Below are 12,950 nucleotides of genomic sequence, written 5' to 3'. Positions count from 1 at the left end.
AGTGGCATAAAGATCTACCTGGCAAGTGCAAGGTTCTGAGTTCAATCCCCAGGATCACAATAAATAAATAAATAAATAAATAAATAAATAAATAAGATATGAGAAGGAGAAAAGAAAAACAAGATAGGAGTTCTAATAAGGAATTAAAGGAAATCAATAGTGTTAGAACAGACACAAGGAAAAAAAATAAGAAAATAGGCAAAGAGCAAATTATAGAAAATAAAGATAATAAGGAAAAAAGTTAAAGGGAAAAAGAGAAAAGAAACTTAAAGAGAATAAAGAAAATAAATGCAAACCTCTAAAACAACTGATGAAAAAAGATAAAAGAAAATTTTTAAATGATTACGTAAAGAAAAAATCCTGTGATTGAGTTATTTCTTTCCAAGATCAACAATACTGAGATTCAACCCAACATAGTTGTCTCTGGCTAGCTTTAGGGCCTATGGGCTTTTGAGGTGTCCTCCCTGTACCAGAAATTCTTCTGTCCACTTACCCCAGGTCATGGTTATTTTCCAAGCTGAGGCAAGTTTGTGGTCCTTTATTTGGTGGGAAATACTCTATCTTTGATGGATATAGCCATAGGGCAGGGGTTCAAGTGTATTGATGGACTTTATGTCGCAGCCACAGGGTTTGGTTGCTCCCTTCTCTTCTAGGCATTGACCTCATCCAGGATCAGCTCAGTTGCTCAGTCCCTACCTCTGCTGCTCTGTGCCAAGTGGAAACAAAATGTATAGCCAACTTGAAGTTGGTGGCTGGTCATGATTCTTCATCAGAGGAGCACTGCAAATTGAGCACAGGGTTGCTTACTTCTACCCAGGAGCGGGGAGAACCACATCTAGTATGGGCTTGCTTGCTTGCATGGAATAGTGTTCTAACACTATTGGCTTGTCTTATTGGTTGAGGGGACCACAATCTAACACCTGCCTGCTTCTTTGGGGGTTACAATACATCTGGCCCAACCTTAATTCTTGTACTCTTATGGGCATCTTGGTTCCAATTTCTAGAGTGGTAGAATTTACACATCCTGGAAGCACAAGGGCATGGGAGGTAGATGTGGTATAGAAGAGCCATGTACTCATGGGACAGCCATCTATAAATGCTACCATCTATTGGCCAGACCCAAATGACCTCCTCCATCCTGTGATGCATGAGGGAAATATGTCTGTGGCTGCTTGTGGTCCCACTTTCTTGGAAGCATTGTGCAGTTCTCTTTCTAGAGATTGATACTTCCTTGTGAGTTTGCCAGGCAAGTCAAATGCAGGCACTATTCAAGAACCCCATTGATTTCTCTTCCTCTCCTGTATTTGCAACTCTTGCCCCAAAGAGAGCCTCATTCAAAAATGTAGAATTGGTGGTCAACCCAGCCAGTGCTGGGGAACCTTTTAGAGACCAAGTACCCAAACTGCAACCCCAAACCCACTTACCTATTGCAAGGTGCCAAACTGCCATTAAACCTGAACATCCAAAGCCACTGCTGGGCCAGGCAATGCAGTGAGATGAATGTACAAGGGGTCCTTCAGAGGGGGTCGGAGCTGAGCGAAGGGAGGTGACCTAGAAGCAGCAGTCAGAGGAAAAGAGAGAGAGGATTAGAAGATGTTATGCTGCTGGCTTGGAGATGGAAGAAGGCACCATGAACCAGGCATGCAGGCAGCTCCAGACCTGGAACAGACAGAGAGCCTGCAGAAGGATCTGCCTTGGCGACCCCAGAGAGACGGGACTTCCAGCCTCCAGAACTGTTTATGAAAAATCACCTGTTGTTGAAGGTTTCCGGGGAGAGGCCATATGACACATAAGCATCCTCAAGAAAAATCGAGCTCAAGATCCAGGCTTGGAACCCAGAAGGCAAAGAGGAGGATTGAGCAGACCTGCAAGTCCGGGTGTGCACCTGCACTGTTCACAGCTCTTTCTAGGACCTCACATGCCCCCCAGAGAAACACTAGAATCTCAGGTACTCAGGAAGAAATTCAGGGTGCAGCTGCTCAGAGGGCTCCCTGGCTTAGTGTTTCCTTAATCAATTCTGAGCGTTGTATCTGCAGCCACGTCAGTCCATGTCATGCTGCTGTAGCACAATATCACAGAGTAGGCAATTTAAAGGAACAGAAGTTTACTGACTCGGGAGTTCTAGAGGCAGAAGAGTCTCCAGTGTCATCGTGGGGTGGGGGCAACCACATGGCAGAAGGGGGAAAAGAGCATCTCGGAAGTCAACTGTGGTGGGTCAGGCAGCCAAATTAGATAGAAATATTATAGGCAGTCAGACAGGGCCAGGCCCTCAAAGGAGACAGCACAGAAGATGAGATGCCTTGCAACTGTGGAGGGACGGATGCTCCTGTTGTGAGCCAGACCTAAAGACCAAAGATCAAGCAAATGCTGATCTCCCTAAAGATTAGCATCTGGGATTGATCTTCACCCTGAGAAAGCCATGGGGGGGTCATTATCTGCTGGCTACCAGACAAGGTCCTGTTTTACATTCATGCCCCCTTTCTATGTGACTCCCTTCCCCATTTGGGCCTGGACTTAATCAATTTTGCCTGAGCAATGCTGCTTGTAATCTCATTGGTTGAGCATAGTTTTGTCCCACCTCGTGCCCACCTATGTGAGTTCCCATTTTCTCCACCTTAGCCCCGCAAAGTTTTATTTATTTATTTTTGGTGGAACCAGGGATTGAACTCAGGCCCTTGCACTTGCCAGGGAAGCTCTTATTCCACTGAGCCATCTCCTTGGCCCTAGCCCCGCAAGGCTTTACACTATAAAAGTCCCTGGAAGACACAGCTACCTGAGGACAACCTGCTCAGCTCCCCTCCTGTCCCTCTCTCAGACAGGAGCTTTCTTTCCCTCAATAAATATATTCTGCTCATAAAAAAAATGTAGATTTTTTTTTCTTTCTTTGTGTCTGTGAGACAACTTCATCTTTATGTACTAACTTTCTCCTTGGTCTCGGAATAGCATTCATGAACAAAATCCAAGAACATTCAGTGATTTTTCACGTTACCTCATCTTTCCCCATGAGGATAATGTCATATACTTATCCTTATATTTGAGTTGGATAAGGAGAGAGAGAGAGAGAGAGGCAGACAGACAGAGAGTGAGTCAGAGAGACAGAGATAGAGAGACAGAGACACAGAGAATGAGAGAGAGAGAGAAACAGAGAGAGAATTCTACTACAAAACAAAGGAGAAAAACAAAAGAGAGGAGGAAATTGGTTTTTGAAATTTAAGTATTTTTATTAAGTATTATTTTCTCACGTGGTTGGTGATAGCACTAGGTTTTCTAACCACATGTAGGATATATTGATCTTGCTGTCAAGGATATTCATTTATTCATTCATTCATTCATTTTTTGAGCCTGCCACTCTAGAAAAGGAGAGTGATTATACTTTCACATACAAAAGCTGCAAACACGTATGACATGTATTTGCAATTCTCTTCAGGGTGGCTTTATAAGAAAGTCATTGTGAAGACGCTGACACCAAATGCCGCACAGACGTTCGAGCCACAGAAGGAGTGGTAACTTCTAAAGGTTTTCATTGCACAGGTCGTAGCCCCGGCAGCATGTGAAGCTCACCCGATAGATGCTCCACGGTATGTTCCTTACATTGGCACAGTTCTTTAAGCAGCCCATGAAAGTTAACCAGAAGCTGCCATCCGCTGCAGAAGAGAGGAGAAGCAGGTCAGCAAGCTTGGCCCTGAGACTTCTCAAACATCCTTCTCTCCCCCCACACCCATATCTAAGAATGACCTTGTGAAGTTCAGGCTTCTGTAACTTACATGTGCAGTACTGCAAGATGTTACAAGTTATTCCCCCCAAAAGAGTAATGATAGAGAAGCAATTTAGAGATAGCCAATGCTTAAGGCTCCAATGGAGAATCTTCACAAAAAAATAAAATGCCAAGGGATTGTGTAGAATAAATAGAGGGTGGGAAACTAGAGAGATTATGATGTTCAGTCTTACTTATCAAGGGGCATTTAGCCAGTCTCTTTCTAACACTGGTCCCTCCAATTCCACAATTTGGCACCACCCACAGGGAAGTCCAGGTCGCCACTAAGACAAAAAACTGCCTCCTTCACTGTGGCAACTGGCTATTTGCCAGTGGACACATATTAGACCTCTCCTTTCCCCTTAGTTCTGTCTCCTCTGTTTTCTCTGGGCTGCTCAGAAAATCGCTGCCTTAGTTACATATCCCACCTCTAAGTGTAAGAACGTCTTCTTTTTCACGTTAGGATATATGATGTGACTGAGATAAAGACATCAGTCATCCCCAGCGTGAAGCTGCCTGTGCTAAAGTGACGTCCTTCCTTATTACAGCGGCCCATATAAGCTTTCTGCTTCTTCTGCCCTGTCTTACTTTTCCCAGCCCACATCTTACTTTTGAAAATCTTCCCAACTGTGCAGGCCTCTTCTGTTGTTGCCATACATCTTCCATATCCTTTCATACACTTCTCTCCAGGGAATTGTAGATGACACATCCTACAGTGAACAATTTTCTTACCTTGACAGAAAGGAAAATAGAAGTGAGAGGAGATAACGTTAACATGAAAGAACCTGTGTCCCCCTTTGGAGTTTGAAGTCACATGAAAGCCCAGAGGCTTTCCCAGAATGCTGTGCAGCAGAAACATCTTCCTCTATTAAAATAGGCTGAGCCTGGGCATGACTGGAATCTATGTTCTCATGAATTTAGCTTGAGAAAGAGAAGGTGAAAGAATGAAAGAAGTGGGGGACAGGATCATCACCAAGAGTCAGAGGATCAGATTAGGTCCTTTTCATACTCACTAGAGATATCGTCAGCAAAAACCACGTCATCATCTATGCTGGAGAGGAGAAAAAAATCCACATTTTTGTCTGAGTTTACCTCTTCCTGGAGCCTTTGGAATTTCTCTTGTCAGGGCTTATTTTGCTCTCTTAACTAGAGCCATGCTAGGTGCTTTCTGTTCCTTCAAAGCTTAGTCACCCAGTCGTGGTGTCTCGTAGCTCCTCTCTCCTTTCAGCTTTCTTCACCCTTTCAGGCTTCTCAAATTTCCCTACCCAACCGGTGTAGCACAGACCAGAAGAGAAAGGATAAATGTGCATTTGGGTTTCTTCATTTTTTTTTTATCCCCCCCCCCATGGACTCTATGTGGTATTCTTACCTCTCTGGGCGTGGAGCCTGACAGGAGGGACAAACAGCTGAAATTCACAAAGGCGCTACATTTTAGATTTAGACATCCAGATCAGAAAGGTAAACATTTCACTTTCCCCTCTTCATTTGCTTTTGGACTTTATACTTCTTACTGTTAACCTAGTCAGTTAATTAATTCCCATACTGGCTCTATCTTGACGGAAGAGGTTTCCAAGTTTTGAAACTCAACATGTATTTCTGCACTGTTTTTGGTCCCCAAAGCCCACCCTTACCCTCTCCTCTCTCATACATTTCTACTTACCCTTGTTTGGTTTTTCTCCAAGAGACCCAGATAGCACTGTTAGGGGGGAAAAAAGATATTACTTTGTGAAGACCCCCTTGCCCAGACCCCATCTCACAGCTTTTATGAAAATCCTCTCAATTGCTCAGTAGCCCACTTATTTCCTTCTCTGAGGGAGGATCATTTGTTCTAGGTACAGTTTCAGAGACCTGGAATATTGTAAGTAGAAAGCATGGCATGGAGTGGCAGCCTGTCATGCTTGTGTAGCACAGAGGGCCTCTGTCATGGGAACTCTGCCTCATTCCTTGTACATGGGACACATGACATCAACTCTTAACCCTAAAGACTCACCCCTAATGCAGCAGAACAGGATGAAGGGTTCCAGAAGGAGGGACTTGTCCATTTTGGAGGGAGAGAAGACCAAGTCAGGGAAGGACGCTTCAAGAGTACCAACTTATACACCTTCAAGGCTGGGCTTCCTCAGCAAGGGTTAGGGGTGGGGATACTCTAGAAGCCCTTAAAAAGCATGCTCTGCTCCCAGTAAACCAATGACTGAGTAATCTCTTCTCTTGGAAACTTGGGGGAAAAGACTGGCTAGAAAAGTCCTGGGTCTGATTTATTCCATTCCTACCTCTTGAGATTTTGATGCCAAGCTTTATGGTCTTTTCTGCCACACACTGTCACAGAAGCAGACAAGTCAGGGCAAGATTGAGAATGATCTACATGCAGGTGACCTTTAAGCTTGAGAAAACACATAAATATAAATGATTAGAATACAGGCAAAAAGAAGACTGGGCACAATGCTGTAAAATAAATACTTCCTGGGAGTGAAGAAGTGTCGTATTAGGCTCCAAGGCTTTGGTAGAGAACTTTCATGAAGTTCCTCTCTGCTAGTTACCTTGGAAGGAAGCAGGTCCAGAAATAAGGCTGAGAAGGGACATTCTTTCCTCCCTTGGTGGTTAAGATCAGACTTTAGTTAAGAGAAGGAAATTTAAGACTATCTCTGGAGTGAGAAAAACTTGTACCTTTCACTTGATGTCAGGCCAGATTATTAGATAGAGAGCTAGCTGAATGTAATCTCCTGTGGAGGTGAGTTAGGCTGTAGATTTCAAGGACATGAATATCTCTTTCTAAAAGTTGTTATTTTCTCTAGTCTTTGCTATGCCTTCCACAGACAGCAGTGAAAGTGCAACTAAAGCCTCTGCTCTCACTGCAAAGGACCAAGGGAAGAGTCTGCAATTAGAGCAAAACAACAGGAAGGAAGCAGGTGCAACAGGGTACAGTGTAGTCTACAGCTAAGCGGGATGGCGGTGTAAGCCAGATGCTGGCTAAATAGTAGAGAACAAGAAGAGTGATGTGTGGAAGTGAGCCCAAGGCACACTGGAGTTTATCACACGTCAAGGGAGCAAGCTCTCACTTCTAGATAAAAAGTATGAAGAAAACAAGCTACTCACTAGCTAACTGCTTACCTGAGAACATCTGCTGCCCTGGTGAAGCTTTGAAGTGTCATTATCAAATACTTATACAATGCATACATCTATGCACATACGTGCGTGCACACACATACAACAACACTGCTTTTGTGTTGTACATATCCCTCAGCAGAACTCTCCCTCTCCTTTTCCTCAGGATCCCAAAATCCGGCATCTCCTCTTGCATCTTTACATTCCCCTTCCCTCTTTTCTTCTTTTCCTCTTGGGAATGCTGTTTCACTCCTTGCCTAATGACAGTTCTCAAAAAATGAGGGAAGGTTCTCTTCCCTGTCTTATCAAAAATCATGATGTTGTCACACCACTTTTCTTACAGTTCAAACTTCCTTCCTCCAGCTTTGTCAGTCTACCTGGACTCCTTGCTTATATTTGAACTGTATTTTATTAACTTACTTTCGTCTAAAATCTCCCTCAAATCCTTACTCCATGTCTTAGTAACCTTAATATGGATTTTTTTTTAACTTAAGCTTGCTCTTTTCCTTTTCTAGATGCTTTTAGTTATTTTCCTTATCACCTTCAGGCACTTGATAGCAATTTTTGTCATAAATTTTATCATTTGGAATAAAAAGTATTCAGGAACCCATTTCCCCTTTTGCTTTGAACCTTACTTAATTCCGTAAGGCTCTCTACGCATTATACGCCTTTCTCCCTCACAGTGCTTTAATGGTACAATTTGTCTAAAACAGTAATATCTGCATTATGCTTCAACTCCAAGAGTGATGAAGTAGTTAAATATGATCCCTGTATGTAATTAGAAGATATAAGATTGTAGGCTAAGATTTTTCATTTGTATCTCCAACATTATTATGCAAATCAACAAAGACTATAATTTTTGGATGGAAATTCACCTTTCAGTTATTATTTTTTTTAAGGTTTTTTCTGTGTGTGTGTGTGTGTGTGCGCAGGGTCTCATTACACAGCTCGGACTTGTAATGATCCTCCTGATTTCTGCCTCCATAGTGCTGGGATTACAGGCATGTGTCACTATGCCCAGACTCCATCACTGGCTCAGCGCACCCAGGGGCAGGGCCAGCATGGCATGCTGTGCCAAGGATTGAACCTTGGCCCCTGCGCTTACCTAAGTAAGTGCTTAGTCTGTTGAGCTATTCCCCTATCCCTTTCAGTTATTATTTTAAAAGTAGTTCTACCCATCACAGGTAACAGCAAAACCTACTGAATTTCATTGCTGATTGAAACACTTTCCTATAACAAACTTTTTGAATATGTGACTCAAGGCTGGTGGTGGCTAGCAGGATTTAAGGTACAAGATCTCAGCATAGGTGGACCCTCATGTGATAAGCAGGATAAACAAGAGGAAAATCACAGCTGCTGTTCCACTACAGCAGTAATTGGCTTCAGACTCCTGGAGTTTCTCTGATAGCCACAGGCCTTGTACTGACACTCTAGAGGGGAAAGAACAGTTTCTTCTTCACTGGGGTTTGAAGCAATGATCAGACCAGAACAGCTTGTCTCTTCTTCCCTCGGACAAGAGAACAGAACAGATGAGACCCGGTGGAAACTAGAGTTCACCCTCCTAGAGGGGACAGAAGACAGAGACAATATCGATACAATGTGTGAAAATCTGAGAAGGCTGTACAACTGTACAAGAAGTGTCTCTGAGGACCCTTTATACATGGTCTTTTTTGTTTGACACTTACTGCCTCCTAGGATTTTCTAAGAGTCTCAGGGCTGAGAATTGTTCAATCTGAGTATGTCCGTAGTTCCACAGATAGTTCCTTCCTACTTTCCTGAGGATTAGAAATGTAGTCAGAAACACTGAAGTGGCGAGGGAGATTTATCTGGAATTCAAGCATGAGGAGGTAGCCAATGATTTGTCCACTGTTCTTAGTATATCCTAAAGATTATATAAAATTTCCTGAACTTTCAATATGTTGTATCAACAAACTATCTCTTAAGAACTCTTTCAAGTGTAACTTCAGCTAAGGAGAAATTAGAAAGCCTCCACTAGTTTCCACAGTAAATTCACCAGTACATGGAGGCCACACTGAGAGACCTCTGTAACCTGCCAGTACTGGCCTGGTGGCACTTAGCTGTCTCTGTTGCCAGGTTTACTACAGACCTTTCAGGCTGAAACAATCTCTCTGCATGTGGAGTTTGTCCTGAACAGCTTACCTAAGCAAGGTGGTCCTTGTTATTTCATTTGTGTGTAAGTGTGTGGGGGTTATACTGGTGAAATACAGTATACCTGTCATAAAATGTATACAACATAAATGCATAGCTCAAATTGTTTTGTTTTGTGTAACTGTACACCAAATCAGAATACTGCATGTTGGCCAAAGCACAAAGAACTCTCCAGAGCAAGTTCTTTCTAACCACATCCTCTTTTTTCTCATCTTACAAGCATTATGCTTTATTATGTAAAATATAAGTATTGTTTTATTTTGCCACTTTGCTACACTACATTTTGCTTGCTTTGGATACTGATATAAACAGACTAATACAGTATGCATTCTATATGTTATTAATGGTATTGCTTTAATTTTTTTCCTTTGTAATGTAGCATCGCTTTACAGGAATATTATGGCTAAGACATAGAACACATCAGCCCAGGTACTGAAGCAGCTCTCCAGATCCTCAGCCCTGTTTCCTCAGGCCACAGTTTCTCTGCACTGCACACCCCTTTAGCACCTCATTCTGAACTCCTGTAGCCCCAGACTCCATAATCCTCCTTATAATCAGTCTTCCTGTATGCATAGGGGCAAGCTCTGCTGTTATTAGTAAATCCAGAGGACATAAAAATGGCATCTGTGGATAAGCAGTGCCTTGGGTACTTAGGAAGTTTGTGAGGGGAAGAAAAGCACCACTCACAGATAGCAAACCTGGTATCTTTTTTTTTCTCAGAACCAGGGATTGAACTCAGGCTCTTGGGCTTGCCAGGCAAGTGCCTATTCTACTGAGCCATCTCCCTGGCCCCTGCAGACCTGGTATCTTGCCCAAATTTAATGTCATCTTCTACCAAGAGACTAATTCAAATGGAGTCTGAAAAGTGACAACATATTTGGGCACACATAGATTAGTCTCATCCACAGAGAGAAAAATAAAGAAAAAAGAGGTAGCCTGTACCTAGAAATGATACAGTATTTTGTACAAAGAGAATGAAATATCTTTGGGTCTAGTTTCTTCACTCAGCATAATGTTTTCATCCTAGAGAAATGAAAATACATATTAATACAAAAGCTTGAAAAAGAATGTTCATAGTGTCCTCTTTTTTTTAAAAAATAATAGCCCCCACCTGGGAAAAGCACTGATTTTCCTCAAAAGTTGAACAGATAAAGTATTGTGTGTGTGTGTGTGTGTGTGTGTGTGTATTACCAACAAAAAATGAACCCTTGATACATGTAATAATTGAATGACTTTCAAGAATCTAGTAAAAGGGGAAAGTTTCTTGGTGGTGAATAGTTTGGGTCTTGCTTTGGAGGATTCTATGCAAATCCTGCATAATGTGAGGTTTCATTGTAATACATGCCAACACAAAAAATAGGTGCTTCAAGACTAATGAAATTCAGTTGGGACTATATTGGATTATTTTGCTGAATTCACACACCTACAATATTTAAATGGCAATGGAATACCCATCTCTGATGGAACTAAACGAAAAAAGGAGATACATAGGAAAGACCATTTTGTACCTGTATATACAAAAAAGTTGGGATAGCTATACAACTACTTTCTCTTAATTCAATGAGAATAAAGATTTGTACTAATAGTATTTGGACAGGATATCATGTCTGCATCTTATACTATGAATAACCACTAAGAAGATAACAATATGCATTGTATTAATTATTGAAACTGTCCTATTAATCGGTTTTGAAACTGTCTCATTGCTGTTTCTCAATAAAATTAAATTAAAAAATAAATAAAATTTTAAGCTTAATTATTTCAGTATAAAAACACGTGCATATGTAGCCCTTTGTCCACTGTATGTTATCACACACTTATTATAAATGTTTGTCTGTATAAATATGTTACATATGTATCTTGTATACATGCAATTATTAAGAGTCACACATTTGTTACTCATAATACATTAAGTGGTATAGATGTCAAGATACTTTAATAAATATCAATATAAATCTGCAAAAAAAAACTAATGAAATTCAAATAATGTCCTTAATTAATATTATACCAATGTCTATTTCCTAGGATAGAAAATATTTATTGAAGATGTATAGCAAAGAAAAGAAGGAGAATGAAAGGAATTAGTGAAGTGTCCAGTGTATGAAGAACCTTGGATAAATCAAATTCAGGTTGTAACTACATCCCATGTAACTACTCTTCTGCCTGTCACTGTTACCCTGGAAAGCTGGGTAAAACATACTCAAAAACTAGGTTTTGCAATTTACAATTCTTAAATTATTATAGAGTAAAAGTATTTTCTTAATAGCTTGTTTACTTTTTCTGAATCTGTCCATTTTTGGAAATTGGTGTACTTATGATTGGATTCTCAATCAATAGTCATATTATATCTATCTTTGGTTCTCTTTGACTTTTTATTATGCAATCTTGTGCTTAGAGTTGTGTAACTTGTATTAGATTTGTTCCTAGATATTGGGAGCACTGGTCCAGGAAAAGCCCAGGATCCAGTGTGTGGGGCTGGGAGAAGAGAACATCCTCTTCTTGGGGCTGTGGGGCAGTTCTGCTGATAAAAGTGCTGATGGGCAACAGATAAGAGGCAAGAAGCTTCATCAGGTGAGAAGAGGGAACACGCAGACCTTGGACAAGCAGCACTCAGCTCTCAGGGGTGGATGGAGACAGGGAAAGAGACAACACAACACCCATATTTAGAAGATAAGAACATGCTGAAAGAAAGAAAAAAGGAAAAAATCCCCAGCTCTTTGTAACTTCAAAGTCTTAATGTATGTCAAAATGATGAAAATTCAAGGTTAGGAAACACACACACTCTCTTCTCTGAGTCTTAGAAATTCCCTAAGCATGAAGGCAAATATGTGCTATAAGAAAGTGAGGTGGGGGTTTGGTTTGTTTTGCTTTAAATGACTCTGGGGAAGGAAACCAGAGCTTTGTACATGCTAGGCAAGTACTTTACCACTCAGGTGTATGTCCAACCTTAGAAAGTGAGTTATGTTTTGGGGGTACTAGGAATTTAAATTCAGGATATTCCCACTGACCTACATTCCCCAGCTTCTCCACTCTTTTTTTTTGATCTGTCAGAATATTATTTATTATAATTTAATTTTTAAATGATTTTATTGAGAAACAAATAGCAATGAGAGTTTCAAACCAGTTAGTAGGACAGTTTCAATAATTAATAATTGCATATTGTTGTCTTTTTAATGGATATGCACAGTACAAGAGGCAGACATGATATCCTGTCCACAAACAGTATTAGGACAAATCTTTCTATTCATTTAATCAAGAGAAAGTAGTTGTATATCTGTTCTAACTATTTTGAATATACAGATACAAAATGGTTCTTTATTTGTATCCCCATTTTTTGTTTAGTTTTGTCAGAGATGGGTATTTCATTGTCATTTAAATATTGTAGGTGTGTGAATTCAACAAAATTTCCAATGTAGTCCAGTAGTCCATAATAGAAGTGGATTATCCATAGGACTGGCAATGTCAGCAGTTGTTGCCTTGAGCCCTTTACAGCTCAGCATATCAATATGGCTTTACTTTTTATACCTCAATTTTATACTTTTCTGCTGGATGGTGAAGACCAAGATAAAGCAAGACCTTTATAACAGGAAACATAACTTTTGTATGGCCAAGTTCAGTCAAAGCCCCTCAGCATTTACCCTGAAACCCTATACAACAGTTTGTAGATCATTTGTCAGTGTCAGCCATGTGGATGAGTCACAGCCATTGCCTGACCGATTTGTTCTCTGTGAAATCCTGAGAGAATGTTTTCTCTCCATGTGGCTCTCCTTAGGCACACTCTACATCATCGATTACTTTCTTCTTTGGCCCCATAATCTCCTTGATAAGAAAATTTGGGACACTACCGAGGTACATGACATTACAGTACAAGTTCTCATATGTTCTGAGTCTTAATTGACCTTAGAAGGCTAGGGCCAAAATGTTG

At 40.9% G+C, this 12,950-nt stretch overlaps 1 protein-coding gene across 3 annotated transcripts; it reads right to left on the bottom strand.

The window, feature by feature from the left end:
* Window positions 1-3,200: 3,200 nt before the first annotated feature.
* On the bottom strand, window positions 3,201-6,013 carry Pate1 (prostate and testis expressed 1). 3 transcript variants are annotated; one of them, XM_023701538.1, is made up of 6 exons: window positions 5,745-6,013; window positions 5,415-5,450; window positions 5,124-5,160; window positions 4,768-4,805; window positions 4,364-4,486; window positions 3,201-3,644 (listed from the first exon to the last, which is right to left on the bottom strand). In XM_023701538.1, exons 1-6 carry the CDS (start codon window positions 5,794-5,796, stop codon window positions 3,511-3,513), a joined length of 420 nt encoding a protein of 139 aa, XP_023557306.1. In that variant the 5' UTR covers window positions 5,797-6,013; the 3' UTR covers window positions 3,201-3,510. The 3 variants fall into 3 exon arrangements, with proteins under 3 accessions (XP_023557306.1, XP_023557307.1, XP_023557305.1); XM_023701539.1 differs by lacking the exon at window positions 5,745-6,013 and adding an exon at window positions 5,603-5,719; XM_023701537.1 differs by lacking the exons at window positions 4,768-4,805; window positions 5,745-6,013 and adding an exon at window positions 5,603-5,670.
* Between the last annotated feature and the right edge of the window lie 6,937 nt (window positions 6,014-12,950).

Source organism: Octodon degus, unplaced genomic scaffold (genome assembly GCF_000260255.1).
Source record: "Octodon degus isolate 3935 unplaced genomic scaffold, OctDeg1.0 scaffold00136, whole genome shotgun sequence".
Classification (NCBI taxonomy): domain Eukaryota; kingdom Metazoa; phylum Chordata; class Mammalia; order Rodentia; family Octodontidae; genus Octodon; species Octodon degus.
This window is presented reverse-complemented; position numbering and strand designations above follow the sequence as displayed.

Bases quoted from the DNA above. Each gene is read 5' to 3' on its own strand.
- Pate1 (XM_023701538.1), bottom strand. From the start codon at position 5,796: ATGGACAAGTCCCTCCTTCTGGAACCCTTCATCCTGTTCTGCTGCATT. The intron at 5,451-5,744 runs GTGAGTCTTTAG...CCCCCCTAACAG, and splicing joins CCTGTTCTGCTGCATTAGGG to TGCTATCTGGGTCTCTTGGA. The intron at 4,806-5,123 runs GTAAGAATACCA...TCTCCTCTCCAG, and splicing joins CAGGCTCCACGCCCAGAGAG to CATAGATGATGACGTGGTTT.